The sequence below is a fragment of the Notamacropus eugenii genome, chromosome 4, assembly GCF_028372415.1.
Source record: "Notamacropus eugenii isolate mMacEug1 chromosome 4, mMacEug1.pri_v2, whole genome shotgun sequence".
NCBI lineage: Eukaryota > Metazoa > Chordata > Mammalia > Diprotodontia > Macropodidae > Notamacropus > Notamacropus eugenii.
The window spans coordinates 38,953,219-38,972,795 of record NC_092875.1 but is presented as its reverse complement, the minus strand read 5'-3'; the positions used below and the strand labels follow the sequence as shown (position 1 = coordinate 38,972,795).

General features: G+C 44.5%; 1 protein-coding gene across 4 annotated transcripts in view; it reads right to left on the bottom strand.

The window, feature by feature from the left end:
- Positions 1-12,270, bottom strand: part of TCTN2 (tectonic family member 2) — a 34,863-nt gene extending 22,593 nt beyond the window's left edge. For 3 of the 4 annotated variants that reach the window (XM_072600677.1, XM_072600678.1, XM_072600680.1), the window contains exons 1-5: positions 12,015-12,270; positions 10,243-10,350; positions 9,871-9,947; positions 7,447-7,639; positions 2,442-2,542 (exon numbers count right to left, since the gene is read on the bottom strand). In XM_072600677.1, coding sequence (XP_072456778.1) covers positions 2,442-2,542; positions 7,447-7,639; positions 9,871-9,947; positions 10,243-10,350; positions 12,015-12,111 — 576 coding nt within the window. In that variant the 5' untranslated portion in view covers positions 12,112-12,270. The remainder of the gene's footprint in view (positions 1-2,441; positions 2,543-7,446; positions 7,640-9,870; positions 9,948-10,242; positions 10,351-12,014) is intronic. The other variant, XM_072600679.1, reaches the window with a different exon arrangement.
- Between the last annotated feature and the right edge of the window lie 7,307 nt (positions 12,271-19,577).

Sequence of the window (19,577 nt, the reverse complement as noted above, 5' to 3'; positions counted from 1 at the left end):
GTATAGATGTGCTTAGACTGTATATGTTTTTACATGGCCTTCCAATGTCCCCTATTAAAAGACAAGCTTATCTGTTCTTTTGCCCTCAGCACCAGGCCCAGTGCCTGGCACACAGTAAGTCCTTAATAAATACTTGCTGGTTGATGGATTGGTGGTGAAGAGAATTCCCATTATCTGCCCAAGGTCACACAGCCAGTAAATATTTTGAGGCTTAGTTTCCCAGCTCCAAGCTCACTACTCTCTACCTACGGTGCCTTGGCTTAAAGCCAAGCTTCAGTCCTCTAACAAAGTCATTTATCTAAAATACTTCCTTTGCCAAGAATGTCATGTATCAGCAGTACGTGCAGCAGCATTTTAGCAAGGAAGTGCTACATGGTAGAGCCCACAGGGGGAACCTGCAGCCTCAAGGCTACATGTGGCCTCTTACATCCTCAAGCAGGACCTTTGACTAAATCTAAACTTCACAGAACAAATCCCTTTAATAAAAGGATTTGTCCTATGAAGTTGGGGTGCACTCAAGGGTCTAGAAGGTCATGTGTGGCCTCAAGGCCACAGATTCCCCACCCCTGACCACACAGTTAGTCCCCTAAGTGTTCAGACAAGGATGGATCAGCAGGGACTGTGGTGGGCCCAGGAGACTTCCCCAGACTCTGATTCTAGGCTGCTTCTTCAACAAGAGATCCAACTTTTAAAAGGAAATACAAACATGCTTCTTTTAACATTACAACAAAACCACATGCCCAAATCTTACACCTAACACTGTGGAAACATACAAACGGACATACAATTTATTCTCCTGAAAAGCACAGAGAAGTCATCAATAGTAAGGAACAGACACAGCAGTGGCAATCAACAGAAGGATGCACCCAGGTCTGTGGAGACACCAGTCAGCGTGCCTCTCTGGGTTACCCTGTTCTTTTTCAAACAAATTCTAGATTGGATTGTATCAACCTTGGTTCACTGCACTCACTGGGTCTTTGCTGTGAAAGCTGTCAGGTCTGCTATGTGTGGGATGTTCCATGTCATTTGTGGCTCTTTTTCCTGAAATGTAGTTCATTCTCACGAGGGCTGGATATCCCCTCCTCCCCTGGTGTCCTAGCCTCTTCCCTGTCGCCTCTCATCCCCTCAACCCTTCCACCGTAAGTTTAAAAAGAAAGAAAAAGAAATCAAGCTCATGAAGAAAAATTCATCTTCCTCCTTACCATTCCCAATTCTGCCAGAGTAGGATTGGCTTTCTTTTTACCTCCGAGCCCAGGGCCTTGAAATTCAATTCAATTCAACAAGCATTTATCAAGTTCCTATTAAGTTCTAGGCAGCTCAGTGATGCAGTGGATAGAGGGCTGAGCCTGGAGTGAGGAAGACCTGAGTTCTAATCTAGCCTCAGATACTTCCTAGCTGGGTGACCCTGGGCAAGTCACTTCACCCTGTTTGCCTCAATTTCCTCATCTATAAAAGTGAGTTGGAGAAGGAAATGGCAAACCAAGTCCAGTATCTTCACCAGGAAAATCTCAAATAGGATCATGAAAAGTCAGAAATGACTGATAACATTTTGGACTAGGCTAGGTGGAGTAGCAAAATGACAGCTGGCCTAAGAGCCCTAAGACCTGGGTTCAAGTCTAGCTGTGTGACTTTGGGCAAATCTCCTAGAGCCTAGGGTAACTCTCTCAGACTGTAAGGATCCTTACTCACTTAAGTAGGGAATTTCCTCTTTGGGGGGCACTCTCTCCCAATTAAATCACAAGTCCAGTCCCAATGACATGCTGGCAAGACACAGGGACAACTATGAAAAGAACCCTGCCCTCAAGGTGCCTCCATTATCTGGGGAGGGAGAGCCATTATAATAACTAACACTCACTCTTCTCTCTTTTACTGTACCCTCTCACTTGGGGATCTCATCAGCTCCTGTGGGTTCAAGTATCATAGTCTATCTCACTATGGGGAGGTAAGGACTGTTTCTGTAAACTGAGGCTCAGAGAGGGGAGATGCCCAGAGCCACATAGCTGGTCAGTGGCAGAGAAGGGATCTGAAGCCAGGCTTTCTGGCTCCAAGGCCAGAACTCTTTCTACTATAACAGTCTCTCCTTGCACACAGTGGGTCAAATTCAATCCAAAGCAATCCAGAAAAACAGTAAAACCCATGGTCACAGGAGAAGCCATCACCATCACAGCAAGAAGTGAATGGAAGGTCCTTCTCAGGGATTCTTGTGGGTCTAGGGCTAGAAGTGGACCTAGAACCATCAGCCCAGCCTGTTTCTCTCCTTCAGTAAAACTAACCTGAGAGTTTCAGAAAGTAAGAGATTTTCCATTGAAATAATACATTCACAGAAGGCTGCTTGTTGGCACAGTGCCTCTGGACTCAGGTGATTAAGAGGACACTGGCACACTGGCACACTGGCTGCTACACCGGCTTCTGCACCCACACCTGATAAGTGGAGTCTGTACCTTGTCACAGCAGCATCGGACATCACAGACTCCGGCAGTCAAGTTACAGGGACAGGGGCCAAAGGGCTGATACTTCTGGCTAACGAAGACGGTGCTGTTCTCTGAAAAGGCATCAAGAAAGAAAAGGGAAGCTTTTCAATGACAGTCAGAGGAACAGACATTGCCACATCTCTGGCAGCCCAAAAGCCTGACAAGTTGCCATTCCCAAAGGCTGCCTATGAATGAATCCCCAAGCAATCTGACAGCCACCCACATATGCTACAAACATGCTGTGGATCCCACGGGCAGAGGCAATACAAGAACAGGCTAGCAAGGCCCATCTGGCCACCAGAAAAATATGATCACTTTTGAGAGATAAACATTTGGCTCCACTTTCCAAGGGAGGAAATTTTAATGCATGCATAGCCACCATTTTTCCAGCAAATTAGATGCTATTACTTCAAATTTCCCAGGCTCTTGTATCCCCCAAGGGACCGTTTATAACAACAATGGTTCATTTTAATCCTTCAAGATAATTACTTTTCTGCTGAATCAGATAAAAGTGTAGATGCTGTAAAATTTCAGGTAGGTTATTTTGAATTCATTCTACTATGATTCATAGTTAAAAATGCTATATTCCAACATCTAATCCCCACAACCCAGAAACTCCAACTCTTGATAATGTGATTCTGTGTCAGATTCAGTGGATGATGGTCTGGTCAATGTTTGGGTCATTCATGAGATAATAATGGCTTAAAATTTAGTTTATGATCAGTCCAATCTCCACAAGAGCCACTGAGAAATTACCAAATACTGTGATCCTCTAGAGGTCAGTCCTGCACCTGTTATATTCCTACCATGTACCAGGCACTGTATGAGAGGTCATCCCTGCCTTCAGAGATCTTACGTGCTCCTGGGGGACACAACACATTCACAGACAAGTAAATACAAGCTGTATACCAAATAAATAAAAAGTGGTTTGGGGGTATGGAGAAAAGTGTACTGAGAACTGGGAGAATCAGAAAATGTTTCTTGGAGGAGGCAGCATTTGAGCCAAGCCTCAAAGGGAGCTAGGAATTCCAAGAGACTGAGATGAAAGAGGACGTTCCAGGCATGAGGAACTGAGAAATGCGGTCACACACACGAGACAGTGAGAAAGACAGTTTGGCTGAAAGAGTGTGTGAAGGAAAGAAGTGGGCATAGAAGCCTGGAAGAAAGGTTTTCGATGGCAAACAGAACCATCTACATTTTACTCAGAGGCAATGGAAAGCTGCCTGTTTCTTGGGCACGGGAGTGATGTGGTCAGTCCTAGGCTTCAGAAATATCTATCAGGCAGCTGTGTGGAAGACAGACTGGATATGGGGCACCCTCAGGACAAGAAGACCAGTCAGAAGGCCCCCCCCCAAGGGCCAGGTGGGCAATGACAGGGGCATAAGCTACTGGGGCAGTGTTGGGAGTAGACAGAAGGGGACACATTCAAGAGGTTTTTGAAAGGTACACTCAACAAAACTTAGTAACTGATGGTATACGAGGTGTGGATAAGAAAAAGAAGCAAATAATGACTCCAAGTTGGCAGAGCTAGGCGACTGGAGGAACAGCCGTACTCTGGACTGACACAGAGAAGGTAGAGAGAAAGGAGGGTTTTGAGCGGAAAACTCACGTGCTCTGTTTGAGACGTGTCGAGTTTGAGATGCCTATGGAACAAGCAGGTGGAGCTATCCTGAAGACAGAAGTAGAAATGTGGGAGTGGACCTCAGAAGAGGGGAGAGGGCTGGTGAGATGGATTGGGAGCTGAGGAGATGGTCTATGCTCTAGGGCAGGGTTGGGGAACCTGAGTCCTTGAGGCCACATGTGGCTTTCTAGGTCCTCAGGTGCAGCCTTTTGACTGAGTCCAAGTTTTACAGAACAAATTCTTTTATTAAGGGGATTTGTTCCATGAACCTTGGATTCAGTCAAGGGGCCACACTTTGAACCCAAATTTCACAAAGAGAAAAGAAGGCCTGAGATAACAGGATTCCAAGCACTTCACACGTATTCAGGGTCTTTTTCTCCTTTTGGGAGAGGTATGAAATCTCCCTAGCAAGTGCTTTTCCCCTCCACTGTCCTTTTCCCATAATTCGCCAGGGATCAGTTTTTTAATTCTTTCATTTTGAAAGCTCTTTCTTCCTAAGGAATTCAGACAGCTTGTCCCACAGAGTGAAGATGTTGAATCGGACAGGAGGCATTCTGGAGTCACCCTTGTGTAGGCCTCGGTGACAAAACTAGGTCTAGAGAGCATACAAGGTGGGCAGCTTCCCAGGGCGTGTGCAATATTCCCAGGCTGGAGGGGGCTAAGTCACAAGAGATTCTTTGTAATGTGATTGTTTAATGCACATTTTTTCTGACGCCATAAAATCTCATTCTCTGTAATGTGCAGGAAGAGTCAAAGCCTCCTATGGGCAGTGACCTACCGCAGTACACAACTTTCCAGCACTAGTGAATGGAGTTTTTAAGCCTACAACATGTAGCCACATGGTCTCAGCTTCCACTGGTGTCCAAAACCCACATGTCCACGCTGGTCGAGGCTCAGCCATGTTCTTGGTCCCAGTTTCAAAGGTTCCACCTTCAGGGCGGAACCAGAATAAAACTACTCCACATGGGGCAGAGGTGAGGGCACCTACTGGGCACAAGCAACCAAGCTTGGTGTATGTCTCAAGAAAATGGGGAAGATAGCAGGCTGAAAATGGTGGGGCCTATGGACTAACTTATTCATGGGACTGCAGACAGGCAGCTTTCCGGGAAAATGCACACCCATGGGTCCTAAGGACCAAACTTCTGATTTAATGGATGGTCAGAGGTCACCTAAGAAAGCAGGAGGCTCCTTAAGCTTTGGTAGCCTCTGTTTCAGAAGGTTCTTACAAGTTTCCTAGGAATTCTGTCCAAACCTGTAGGACTTAAATGCCCCAAAGCAGGAACTGTCAGCATCAGAGAGCAGAAGACTTGGCACTTGAGGACCTGGGTTCAAATCCTGCTTCTGTCCTTTACTGTACATGGGATCCTAGGCCAGTCAAGCCTCAGCTTCCTCCTCTACCAAATGAGGAAGTTAAGGCTCGATGGGCCGGAAGGTCTCTGCCAGCTCCTGACTAATAGGACACTATGAGCTAAATGTTTGCATTCCCTGAACTGCTGTTAACACCACAATATGAAAACCTGCTATAAAAACAGCAGCTAATTTTAGTCTCTTACATACATGACATGATATAGCAGAACCTGATTATATTAACGACATGGTGGGGAGAGAGGGTTAACACGCTCAACACAAACCATGGGACAGTGGGAGAGAGATGGAGATCAGCTGGAGATCCGCATCTGGCCCAGGAAGCGTCTCATTGCAGCCTAAGCCACCTGCAGCAGAGCAGGGTCCTTGGCAATGGGCTGTCACACTGTCACAAAGACCACTAGACGCTGCCCCCCCACCTCACGCAGTGACTTACTTCTCATCAGCTACAGCGCCCTAGGCGCACGACATACCTCCTGTCTTTCTTTGCTCTGCTGCCTCTCTCACTGGCTGCAAAACTGTTCACACCTTCACGGGGCCAGAGCAAACAGCTCACCATTATTCACATGAACACCGTAAGAGGCACTGTTCTTCTTTGGGCTGGGGGGGTGGACAGGTGGACAGGGGACATTCTGGAGCACTTGTCTCCTGAGATAGCAGGAGCTGCGCTCAGCCCTCATGGTCTGCCAGGCTTAGCCTCACTGGGACATGCCTAAGAGCTGGAGATGCTTAGAAACAAACAGGTGTTTACAATTCTCTATCACAATTCAGTTCCATAAACACCCGCTGTGGGCCCACTACATGCCAGGCACCATACCCAGGAATGGAATGTTTAGTAATGATGTGTTTAGAACACCCTGGGCCTATAAAAAGAGAGAAACGGGGTCCTGTTCTTACATCATCTCCAGATATCCATACAGTTCATACCCAATTAAAAATGGATTTGTTTTTTTCTCCCAACAACAAACAGTTATTAAGCACCAACTGTGTACCAGGCACTATACTAAATTCTGAGGATACAAAATCGAAAAACAAAACCAGACCCCGTTATTCAACCAGGGCTGTGTTGGTAAATGTTTAACAACTGGCTTGGGGAAGCAGAGGGAGTGGGAGGGCGTATGGCAGAGGCCAGAGTGGGGTTTGCCCAGTTAATTTAAGTTCACTTTACATTATTAATATTTTCGACACCATTTTCTTAAGTACAGTCAATCGATAAAACAATAAATCAAGCCTTGACTTGTAGCATTTCCAGATTTCCAAGGTATAAATGTTCACACTGACAATTTAACAACTGGCTCTCTGGCTGGTATGAGCTGGATCTAGCACATCACCAGTTACAACTAACCTCTTAGCCAAATTAAAATATTTATAAATCAATCAATAAGCATTTATAAGGAGCCTACTATGTGTCAGGCACATTCAAGTTGGGAAGTCACAAAAGAGGAAGGAGGATATCAGAGTTTATTTGATTTGGGGTCCAGAACAGTGATTTCATCCATCTATAGAGTGCCTGGTGAGAAGCAATGCAGACTGACAGGCGTATGGCAGCTCAGCAAGTTAGTCAGTTGTCCGGGACACCAAGAGTGGCCCACAGAGGCAATGATACAGCCAGGGATCAGATGGGAAAGACAGCACTGGAGCCTGGGTCTTCCTGACCACAGAATCATGCTGCTTCTCAAGAGTGATGTATTTCTACATCCTTCACCTAAGAAATTAAAGGCGATGATGGTGTCCCTACAACTGACCCACTGCTTTTTAGAAAGGGGTCTTCAATCACTCCTAATTCTGACTAATGCCCTTATTTATGAGCTTCAAGCCTGGGCTCTATCCTCAGGCGCACATGAAAAACTGGTTGATTTTCTAATGGGATCTTGTGTGAGTCTTGCAAACTTGGCTTGTTTTTTTAAAATTCACAAAGCAAATAACCAATAAAATATGATGCTGGGAAAGCTTTCCCTGGTGCTTTGGGCACATGATTGAAATACTTACCTGATGCATTCTGGGCAAAGGAAGCATTAGGGTAGATTTCGACCTGAATGAGTAGGTGCGCCAAACAGAATGAGTTGCGAGATGCAGAAACCACAAGACTTTCAACAACACAGGGATAGTCAGAGAAGAAATCTGTCTCTGAGACACAGGCCTGTAAATCACCATTCAATCTTACGGTCACTTCTGAGCCCATCTGGGGAAAAAATCCTTGCTTTAGTTCTCATCTTACTGTGAAAATACATTTATAATCACAAACATCCCACGCATTAAGGATGCCCCTGCTGATTTTACTGGCATGTTTGTTTCTTCCCTCCACCAATAGAGAGGACCACCTGGATTTAATCACTAAGGCCTAAGAAACTGCTCATTGCTCAGAAACCTAACTGACTTGCCCAGGGCAAGACTGGCCTCTAACACTCTGGTCAGTGACTTTCCTAGGACCCCAGGCAATCTTAGTTTATACATAACTATCCCCATTTTTAGAGATAAGGAAAGAGGCTTCAAATCACCCAGACACTAAGCACCAAAGCTAAGACTCAAGTCCTGCCCTTTGGTAACGTCCCTGGGTCTCAGTTCCTTCATCTGAAAAATGGGAAAGTGGGACTTACTGGTGTCAGAGGTCCCTTCCAGCCCTCAATCTGATGGTCCACATGACCCTAGGACCTCCCTGACTTCATGCCCAGCCGTCCTCTACACTTGGCCATGCTGAAATCCTCAAGATGAAGCCATCATGGGCCAATGCCCAAAGCGAGGTACCTCACAGACCCACCTCCCCACCACCTCTCCCAGTACTCCACATCTTCATTGTCCTGGGCTTAGGCCAGAAATGAAGTGGGAAGAGCTGAGGATCTCAAACTCTTTTATAGCTTTAAAATTCTATAACTGACAGCACAGGCCTTTATCCTAGAAGGGACTCTAGGGATTGATCATCTAACTCAACCCACCTGTTTTACAGATAAGGAAGCTAAGGCTCCAAGCAGTGACATGACTTGCCCAAGGTCACACAGGTAATTTTGGCAAGAGTGGGCAGCACCAGGATTATCCCCATTTTCAAAGGGAGGAAAAAGGCTCCCAGTCACTTAGATACTGACTCCTGGAACTGAGACCTGTGCCAGATGACAGGTCTACATTCTCCCCACTGTGCCACAATGGCATATGCCATGTCTGGCCTCGCATTTAGCCCTCCTTCCATGACACCTGGATCTTCACAGCAAACCTCACTGTCCCAGGACCACAGATCTAGGTCTGGAAGGACCTTCAGAGGCTATCCACAGAGATCAATCCCCTCATTTTACAGAGGACACTGAGTCCCAGGAAGGGGGAAAGGGACTTGTGGAAGGTCACACAGGGAGTGATTCAAACTCAGGTCTTGCGAGTTCAAGTTCACCATTCTCCCTCTTGTACCCACTTCCCACCCATGGCCAGATCCTAGAAGGAGACAATAAAAGAAGAACAAAACTGAGATCTCCATGAAGAATGAACAAGCAACAGTCTGTCACAACAGCTTGGTATCTTGGAGAGTCCTGGGTTCAAATTCTACCTCAGACATTCACTGACTGGGACTAAAAGACAATCCCTCAATTTTTTTGAACCTCAGCTGCTTTGTCTGCAAAATGGGGATACTAATCCCTGTAGAACATGTATTCCAGGCTCATCTGAAGAAGGCTGAATGAGAGGCTCTAGAGAAGCCTGACTTGTAACACCCATTTTAACTGAACTAGTGAGTCTTTTCACTCAACAAACATTAACTAGCAACAAAGCACCAGGTACCGAGGCTGGGAAACATTTCTTGCCCTTAGGGAGGCTGCAATCTACTGGGGGTAAGGAGGAGATCAGAAAGTAAAAGCCAAGCACAAAGTAAATGCAGAGTAATCTGGGGAGGAGCTGGATGGTAGGAACTTGCTGGAGGGCTCCACTGAGGAGGTGGTACTTGGGCTCTGCCTAAAGGAAGCTAAGGAACCTGGGAGAGGGAGGGGAGGTAGGAGCACTTTCCAGGTCGGGGGCTCATGTCTTAGCTGAGAAGAGGAAGGAGGCCAGGCTGGAGCAAAGCAGAGTAAGTAAAGAGAAGTCAGGGACAATAAGCCAGAGCACAAAGGTAGCAGAGGAGTCTGGAGTTTATCCCAGAGGCAACAGGGAGCCTTGGAGCTTGCTGAGGAGGGGGTGACAGATATGACCCTAAATGGAAAACGAAGGGCGGCAGGTGGTGCACTGGATAGAGCTCCATCCTGAAGTCACCTCAGACACAGCCTAGCTGGACCAGTCCCTTCACCCTGTTTGCCTCAGTATCCTCAGCTGTCAAATGAGCTGGAGAAGGAAATGGTAAAGTACTCCAGTATCTCTGCCACGAAAACCCACAGAGAGTCTGAAACAACTGAAACAATCGAATAACAAATAGAAAACGAAGAGATTTAACATTGAACATACCATATCGGGAGTCACGGTCAGACTCCAGTTACTGGTCCCATTATTCTGCAGTCCACAATCAGGAATGGGCAAAATCCCTAAACAAGAGGAGGTAAGACCAGAGAATGTTCTCATTCTACCTTTACGCCCTCAGAAGGTTTAAGGACGTTCTCCTCAGAGAGCATAACCTTGCCTTGCAGCTGTCTCTGAAGCAGAAAGCAGCCCCCTTCCCCTTTGCCCATTCTCCAGACTGCCAATTCTGGAAGTCACAGGATCAGACCTTGGAGAGCCAAAGGCTGAGGGAGTATTCCCCTTCCCCCAAGGGCAGACTGGGCCCGAAGCCCTCTGTGTTTTCAGTAGGTTTTCCCAAAGCCAGCTGCTTAGCCTCCTTACCCAGCTCACCATCCCACACAGCGAGGCTCACACTGACATCCTCAGTATCTCCAACCAAGGCTGCACTAACCGAAGTATCAAACATTCGAATGAAAGGAGGGAGAAAAACTGGCAAAGAGAAGAGTCAGGCGTTAATACCACTCATGTAAGGACCATGAGGAACCCCTGAAAATGAGACTTAGAGCTTTATGGAACATGAGAATCAAGCAACCCCTCCTAAGCATGTGCATGCAGGACTGCAGGGTTAGGGTCAATAAATAACAAACATTTATTAAGCGCCTATTGTGGGCCAGGGACTGGACTGAGAGGAGGGGGGGATACAAAGAAAGGCAAAAAACAGTGCCTGACCTCAAGGAGCTCAATCTAATGGGTAAAACAAGAGCAAACTACTCTACCATATAAGATACAGATGAACAGATGAGAAGGAATCTCAGAGGGGAGTCCCAGGAGGCAGGCACTGGGGGACGGTCACTGTAGGTTGTGGCGATTTTCCTTTGCTCCAATGCTGGCAGCAGAGGTGGCCCCTTGCTGGGAATAGCCTAGTCCTGGGACTTTACTCCCTTTCCCACATCTAGTCTCTGCAAGCTACAAGGATCTCCTCAGGATCCCATAGCCAGGAAATGTGTGAGCAGGATTTGAACACATATCTTCAGGGAATCCTAGATCTGGAGCTGGAATGGACAGTAGGAGCTATCTAATCCAGCCTCCTCAATCAAGAGTGGAGGAAACCCGAGGCCCAGGGAAGTTAAATGATTTGCCCAGACTCATAGAGGGAACAACATCGCAGGTGGATGTGGACCTGGGTCCTTGAGACTCTAGAGCAGTGATTCTTTACTTGGACTCTGTGAATTGGCCTCTTTAATAGATTGGTAATTATTTCAATATAATTAGTTTCCTTTGCAATCCTACGTATCTTATTCCATGCATTTAAAAACATGGTTGTGCCAAAGAAGTCTGGGGCAGAGAGGTGGTTAAAACCCCTGCTCTGAGCTGGCATTCTTTTCACCAGACTCCGTATGGCTCACTCTCGGGACATGAGGTTGCCCATTGCCTGGTACGGACAGTCAGTCACCCAGGCACTCTTATTCCAAAACTAAAAAAGGCTTCAGCAGGTGCAGCTGTGGTAGCTGCTACAAAAGCCTAGTTCGAAAGTTAGCAGTTATTTAGCACTTTTTATGTTACCTCATTTTAATAATAATGATACCTGGCCTACGTGCAGTGCTTTAAGGTTTGCAAAGCACTTTACAAATAATCCCTCCAGGTTAATAATCCTTATTATCATTAGTAAGAGCTAGCAATATATAGTGAGCAGTTCTATAGGTTGGCAAAACGCTCTACAAATATTATCTCTAAAGAATAATAACAGCTAGCATTTATACAACGTCTTAAAGTTCGTAAAATGTGTTAAGATATCTCATTTTAATAATAGCTAACATTTTTATAGAACTTTAAGGTATTGCAAAGAGCTTTAAAAATATCTCTTAAAATAACTGTTGTTGAGACATTTTCAGTTATATCCAACTCTTTGTGACCCCATGTTTTCTTGGCAGAAATACTGGAACGGGCTGCCATTTCCTCTCTAGCTCATTTTACAGATGGGGAAACTGAGGCAAAGAGGGCGAAGTGACTTGCCCAGGGTCACACAGCACAGAGCTGGTCTGAGTAGGGATTCGAGCGCCCCCTCCCCCGCCCACAGCCCCGCCCACAGCCCCGCCCACAGCCCGCCCATAGCACAGGCCCCGCCCCCTGCCCGAAGCTCCGCCCCTACCCACCAACGTCTCCCCACAGGGCCCTTGGGAAGCAGAGAGGGAACAGGAGCAAGAGCCAAAGCTGCGGGGCCGATGGCGGGCAGGGCCCGGCCGGGCCCATGGCTCCCGGCTCGCCTCCCCGCGCTGCCCCACCGATGCCAGGGCCTGGCTCTGCGATCCCCGGCAGGCGGCACGAGCTAGGGGCGCAAAGGAAAAGGCGTCAGCCGCGCCCGGCCAGCCGCCGCTGCCATCTTGTCAACGGAATGCCCAGGACTAGGCAACCGCCAATCAGCTGCAAGCGAAGAGAGCGCGCCCCACGATTGGTCTAAAGCGACGGAAAGGACCCGCCTTCCTTCCCCGCCCATTAGCGTCACCTCGCGGCCCCGCCCACCTCCTCCTGGGAAGCCCTAAGTGGGTTGCATAGGAGCTTGGTGGACGGAGCTCTTGGCAAATATGCATACTTATGTGTCTTCTATATATAGTTATATTTTAAACTATATTGATATGTCACATATGATTTATATGTATATTTATATAGAATAAATATCTATTCATATGTATGTATATGATATATATGACAACGTATAACAAATATAAACAAGTAAAAATAATAAAAATGAGATATTCGTAAAGATGAGATAAAAAGATAACGACTTGCAACAACGCACGCGTTTGAAAAAAACTGTAAAAAAAGTTGTATAAATGCTTACTCCCTCTCTCAGAATCCCTGGTGCTTAACAGGTTCTTGTCTCCATAGTCAACAATTCAGCTGACTTTTTATTATAATAAAGGATAATGAACCTGTGATTTTATTGATAGAGAGAAGTCCCAGGTGAGGAGATCCCTCGCTACTTCTCCACAATGTATAGTCTTGTTGAGTTGCTTAGAATACAGAGAAGTTAAATGACTTGGTCAGGGTTATACAGTCTGCACATGTCATTGGCAGGTTTTGAACCCAGCTCGAAGACCAGTTCTTTTTCCTCTATGCCACTTATTACAATACAGAGCCTAATAATGCCTTGTATTTAGGCAAGTCAATATGTATTTGTTAAGCACCTACTATGTGCTTAATTGCGCTAAGTGCTTCAGATATAAGAATTTATCAATAAACCCCTATGAGCTGTAAATTATGATTATGTAAGGCCTTAGGTTGGGAGCTGCTCATTTCTTTCAATATTAGCCAAAGGCATGACATGTCTTAGTTATTACATCAGAATGTAACTCTTCTTTGCCCAACTGTTGCTTCATTCGGTTAGAGGAGGCATTGGGAGATACAGTCTTTAAGACAAGTTATGGGTAGCCATGTTTGGCTCCACCCATCCCCACCACTCTCTTTACTCTCTCATAAGGAGCCCCTCATTCTTGGACATGGTCAAAACTCGAGAGCTAAGTTACAGTCAAAACCCAACAAAAGGAGGAATTCCTATAAATCTGGGTGACACCCACCCAGAGTAGATTTTTCTTTTCCCTCTAAACACATTGGTTGGTAAGAGGAATTTGGCCTGTGATTGCTCTAGGATTAAAAGTGTTTGGCTTGACCTCTTATGATTGAGGCAACTGTGAGCTCCAATGGGGGGGCATTCTCCAACCAAAGTCAACCAAGCAGGAACTAGGTACTCTCTCAATGCTCATCATTTGCTCAGCCAGCTGTGACAGCCTGCACAGGGCTAGGAGGGCTTTAGTAACACCAAGAAAGACTGGAATCCTAGGAATAAATCTAGAATCGACAATGGATGCCAAGCCAGGGATCCCTGCCTCTTTTTTATACAGAAATGTCCCTTTCTACTCCCTTTATCTTTCTGACCTGATGGCAGCATCAAAGGCAGTAGCCAACACTTTTCTCAAGAAACAGAAAACTCTTCTCTGGGTAAGATGGATACAGAGATTGGGGTATTAAGACTGACCCAAGAGGACCAATATAGTTTATGGTGCAAGTCTCGAAAATACAAAGAAGGAGGCAAAATCTTAAAAAAAACTTTTAGAGGGAGGACTGGACTATGATGTCACTGATATTGGAACTCCCACTAACAAAATTCCCTCTCCCATATAGTCTTAGAGAGTTGCCTAGACTACTGAGAAATTAAATGACTCAGGGTCATATAACTGGTATGTCACTTGGAGTTGTATGTCACATACAGTTGTATGGCACCAAAGCAAGTTGCCTGGAGTCATGGAGCCAGTAAGGTCTTTCTGTCTCCAAGGCTGACTCTCTCTACCATCTCTATGCTACCCTTCAAAACTCCTTTAGCAATCAATCAATCAACATGTACTAAGCACCTACTATGTGCCAGGAACTGTGCTAAGCACAGGATACAAAGAGGCAAAAGAAAATCCTTGTCCTCAAGCTTACAATCTAATGCAGTTTTTTAAATAGATTTTTTAATGAAGTCTTTGCATATACCTATATCCAGGAATCCTCCTGTATTCCTTCCCCTTGTCTTTCCCAGAGAGCCATCCCTTGGAGAATTTTTAAGACAAGGAAAAAAAGGAAAAGAAAAATAAGCAAAACTGGTACATTGAAAAAAATCCGAGGTTATATGCAATATTCCAAACCCATGGACCCCCACCTCTGCTGGGGTGAAGGGAAAAGATTGTCATCTCTTCTGTCCTCTTTGGAGCCAAGAATTACAAAATTCTTTGTAATTTTGCAATATTCTGTCTCAATTGTTTTCTGGATATTATCCTTTCCATTTACAATGTTGTAGTTTTCTGGCTCTTTTACAGTTTACAGAATTTCATGTTGTTTATTTCATCACACATACATCCTTTCATGTCTTCCTATGCTTCTCCGTATTCATATTGTCATTCCTTACATGTTATATCATGTAATAATAATCATATTATATTCATGTACCGGGTACCAGTCCCCACCAATGGGTGTCTACTTTGTTTCCAGTCTATGCTGTGAACAAAAAGGGATGCTAGAAATATTTTGCTGTGTATGGACCCTTTCTTTTCATCAATGACTTACTTTCTTGGGTCTGTGACTAGCAGTGGAATCTCAGGATCAAAGAAAATAGTTTTTAGTCACTTTATTTGCATAATTCTACATGGTTTTCCAAGATGTTTATGCCAATTAACAGGTCCACCAACAATGTCAGTGTGCCTGTCTTCTGTAACACCAGTGATGTTGTTTTCTATTCACATCTATCCATCTTTGGGTGGAAGATGAAACTTCAGGGTTGTTTTGATTTTCATTTCTCTTATTGGTGATCTGGGGCATCCTTTTATCTGCTTTCTAGTAGTCTGTAATTCTTCTTTTGAGAACGGCTTTGTTTGAAGAATATGTTTCCATATCCTTTGACCACTTTTCTATTGGGGAATGCTTTAACAATTTAAATTTGTCTCTATGAGACAGTGTGTTTCATGACTAGAGTCCTGAAGCTAGAGGCAGGAAAATCTAGGCTCAATAACTAGAATTGTGTTAGTTGTATGACTATGGGCATACCACTTACTCTCTCAGAAGCCTGACTCCCCAACTGTCAACCAGGAATAAAAATTCTTACCTCACAGCTTTATAATGAGGCTCAAATGAGTAACTAATAACCCCAGAGTTTGTCAAATGTGCTCTGGGTTTGGGGGCTATGACAAAAAATGAAAGTGTCTGCCCTCAAGTAGCTTAACATTCTGTTGAGGGGAGACAAAAAATGTGTAAATACAAACGTCAGCTTTCACGTGCTGGTCCCCAAAAGGTAAAGTCTTTCAATGATCAATTAGTTTTCTAATTTATACAATGGATCTGCGTATGTTAAACACTCTTCCTTCTTCAGCTATGCATGCATGACCTATAGTGCAGTTGTCCCAAGTTTTACAACAATTCAGTACAGTAAATAAAACATGGGCTTAGCATTTCAGTTACTGGGTACATGATAATGATAACAGTAATGTCAAAATCATAACTAGCATTTATATAGCTCATTTGTACAAAGAGGTCGCAATAGTACTTATCAGGGTTGTGGTGAGGATAAAATTATATATATATATATACGTGTGTGTGTGTGTCTATATATGTGTATATACATACATACATACAATAAAGAGAGAGCACACTTTACAAACCTTAAAGCTATATAAATGCTATTATTTTTATTATTGGAATCCATTCTAGGTCTGGGGGACAAGCCTATGCAAAGGCACAGAAACAGGTGATGAAACGTGGTCTCATCCTTCTCAAAGCAATATTAACCATTTTGGAGTTCATGGATGAAGATTTATCCTGCTCAGTAAATTAAGTGAAATAGGTTTTTATCTTAATGTTATATTTCTTGCCCCAGTAAACTAATACACAACTGTGTGCTTAAACAATCCAGATAAGGGATACTTCCAGCCTTGAAGGAATGTACTCTAATAGGAAGGGAGCAAGCTAGAGGCATCGAGGTGGTAAGCCTGGAGTTGGGAAGACCCACGTTCAAATGTAGCCTCATATACCTACTAGTTGTGTGACCCTGAGCAAGTTATTTAACCTGTTTGCATTTCCTCATCTCTAATAGGGAGATCATAATAGCACCTACCTCCCAAGGTTGCTGTGATGGTTAAATGAGATAAAATATTATAAAGCACTTAGTATGGTGCCTGACACAAACTGGGGACTTTATAAGCGTGTTTCTTTTCTTCCTAGTAGAGAGTCTATAACATATGGATACATGATTATACTGTATGACAACTACATTATAAAAGCAGGAAACAAGGTGCTTTGTGAGATGCTAGGATGTTGAGGGCATGGGTAAAGAATGGGGAAAGATGTTGACTGAAGAGATCCGGAAAGTTTCATGGAAGAAATGATCTGTTAGGCTGTAAAAGATGGGCAAAAAGGCATTCCTGGCAAAGGTAACTCTGCAAGGGGTGTGGGGGGGGGAGCTTTCCTTCCTCTGTGCACAGGGTGGGTTCAGTGTCTACCTTGACTGACAGGCACAGGGAAGAAATAGTAGATGAGGCTAGAAAGGGAGGGTGGCACCATATTGTTAAAGTCCTTGAATGTCAAGCAAAAGAGTTTGAAATGTACATGGGAGCCAATGGAGAACCACTAAGGGTTTCAGAGCAGATAGTAAGGATGATTAGAAAGGTTCATCTGGCCATAGTCAGAAAGATGAATCATGGAAAAGACAGAATGAAGACAAGACTTGTTAGAAGGCTATATACCATAAGAGGCCCTTAATAGCATGGTGAAGTGGATAGACTGCTGACCCTGGAGTCAGGAGGATCTGAGTTCAAATCATTTAGTCTCAGATACTTACTAGCTGGGTGACCCTGAGCAAGTCACTTGTTTGCCTCAGTTTCCTCATCTGTAAAATGAGCTGGAGAAGGAAATGGCAAAGAAAACCCCAAAATGGGATCATGGAAGACTCCGATGTGGCTAATCAACAAAAGAGTTGTTGATTACAAAGCACCAGTGAAAAGAGAGAAATGGGTGGATGCAGTGGAATTAACAGGACTTGATGGCCAAATGATTTGTGAAATGAGGAAAAAGGAAGACTCAAAGATATTACTAGGGTTTTGAATCTGGGAGTCCAGGGGATTGTAATGTGACTTACAGAAACAGTAAAATCGAGAGGAGGAACGTATTTTGGGGAAAGGAGAAGCAGCTCCATTTTGCTCAGTTTTAAGATGCTGAAGGGACATCCAAGTGGAGATACCCTCGAGGAAGCTGGAGATGCATGTCTGGATTTCTTAAGAAAGGACTGGAGGTACAGGTTAGAAGCATCTATGCTTCCATGATGGGTGAGGATGTAGAGGAGAAAATTTGCACAGAAGCGTGAACTATCAAGATGGTGGCCCTAAAGTCAAGGAAAAAGGGAATCCACAAAGCTGAAGGTTGTCAGCAGTACCAAATACCATAGAGAAATCCAAGAGAACGAGGGACTTTAAAAAATGCCAACGGATTTTGTGACTAGGTCGTGGGTAAGCGCATTTTCAGTAGTAGAAGACATGAAAGTCACATTTCAAGATGCTGAGAAAAGGGACTGATCATTCTTCCAAAGCTAAGAGAACTTTAAATACCTGGCCAATGGCAGCTTAGAAACCCCACTGAATAACTCTTCCCAAATAGATTAAGTTTCTTTCTTATCAGCATTATTTATCACTGTGTGTTTTCCACAAAGCACAATTATCCCTTCCATATTGTGGGAGTAGGGGAGTGGCATCTCAGTCTGGAAAATTCTTGTAAAATTCTTTGGCCCTTCCTTTGTACTAGAGATGAAATTTAACTTTTTTCTCTTATAGAGTGTTTACTGTGTCTCATTGTAAGATTTGGATTGATATTATACATCTATTTTATACACTTCTGAATTTCTAAACTTTTTCTGTATCATCTGCTGGCCTTTGAGAGCTATCTGCAGCTTCTACAAAACTCCCCCAAAATTCTCATTTAACTTCTTATGCCAATCCACGATATATCCAAAATGTGATAGGGAAGGTCTCAATGTGGAAGGGATAACTGGAAATCTTGCTTGCTAGGTGATCTGATGATAGAAAACCAATTTCTATGGGTTTCACCGTCTAGAGCAAGGGTGGGGAACCTATGGCCTTGAGGCCACATGTGGCCTTCTAGGTCCTCAAGTGTGGCCCTCTGACTGAATCCAAACTTCACGGAACAAATCCCCATAATAAAAGGATTTATTGTGTAAAACTTGGACTCAGTCAAAAGGCTGCACCTGAGGACCTAGAAGGCCATATGTGACCTGAGGCCACAGATTCCCCAACTCTGGTCTAGAGGCTCCTATAAGCAATTAATTATATTTTTTTTAAATGCTTCTAGACACTGAAGAGACTAGAGAATCAAAGATTGACCAGACTACAACAAATGAATGAGGAGAAAAGGCAATTTGCTCTCCTAATGAAAAGAAAGTTAGTTTTGCAAATCAGCAAAGTCAGGTTCATGTCTTCCTGGAGCTGAGATAAACCAGAAATCTTTCTCTAGTACTAGAACTCTCATTTCTGGAAAGAACAGCCTAAAAAGTTCCAATACAGGCCCTGACCCTAAGGTGATCTCTAGCACGCCTTCCAACCTGAAGGATTCTCTGGGAATCAAACCTGTTGAGCTTTTGAAAGTAAGTTAAAAAGCTTAATTTGATGGGATTGATATTCTCCAGTGTTTTCAACACAGCAAGGGTTCAACAAGTATTTGTTGAAAGAAGTCGGTTAACAAGCTTTTATTCTATGTGCCAGGCACTGTGCTCATTCAGCACAAGGGATATAAAGGTCCCCGCTGCTCAAGAAGTTGACATTCTAATGGGGGAGACAACACACAGATAAGCACATACAAATGAGATGACATCACAACGTTAGAGACAAGGTACAGCGTGTCCGACTGTGGCTGATCAGACCAACATGAACTCAGAATGCACAAGTCTGTGTGAACATATGGGATGTGTTGGGATTGGAAGCTCAATTCCGTGTGGACAGTCTCGGGCGGGTAAAGGTGGGAGCTTCTAAATCTTAGAGCTCTCACGAGACCCCCCCAGGAAACGGCAGGGAATCGAGGTGAACCGAGCTATCTCGAGTAATTCCGCCTCTTCCCGTGAGAAACGTGATGGGAGAGAGATCTCCCCGCCCTCGAGATTGTCCCGGATCTGGGCACACCTAGTTACC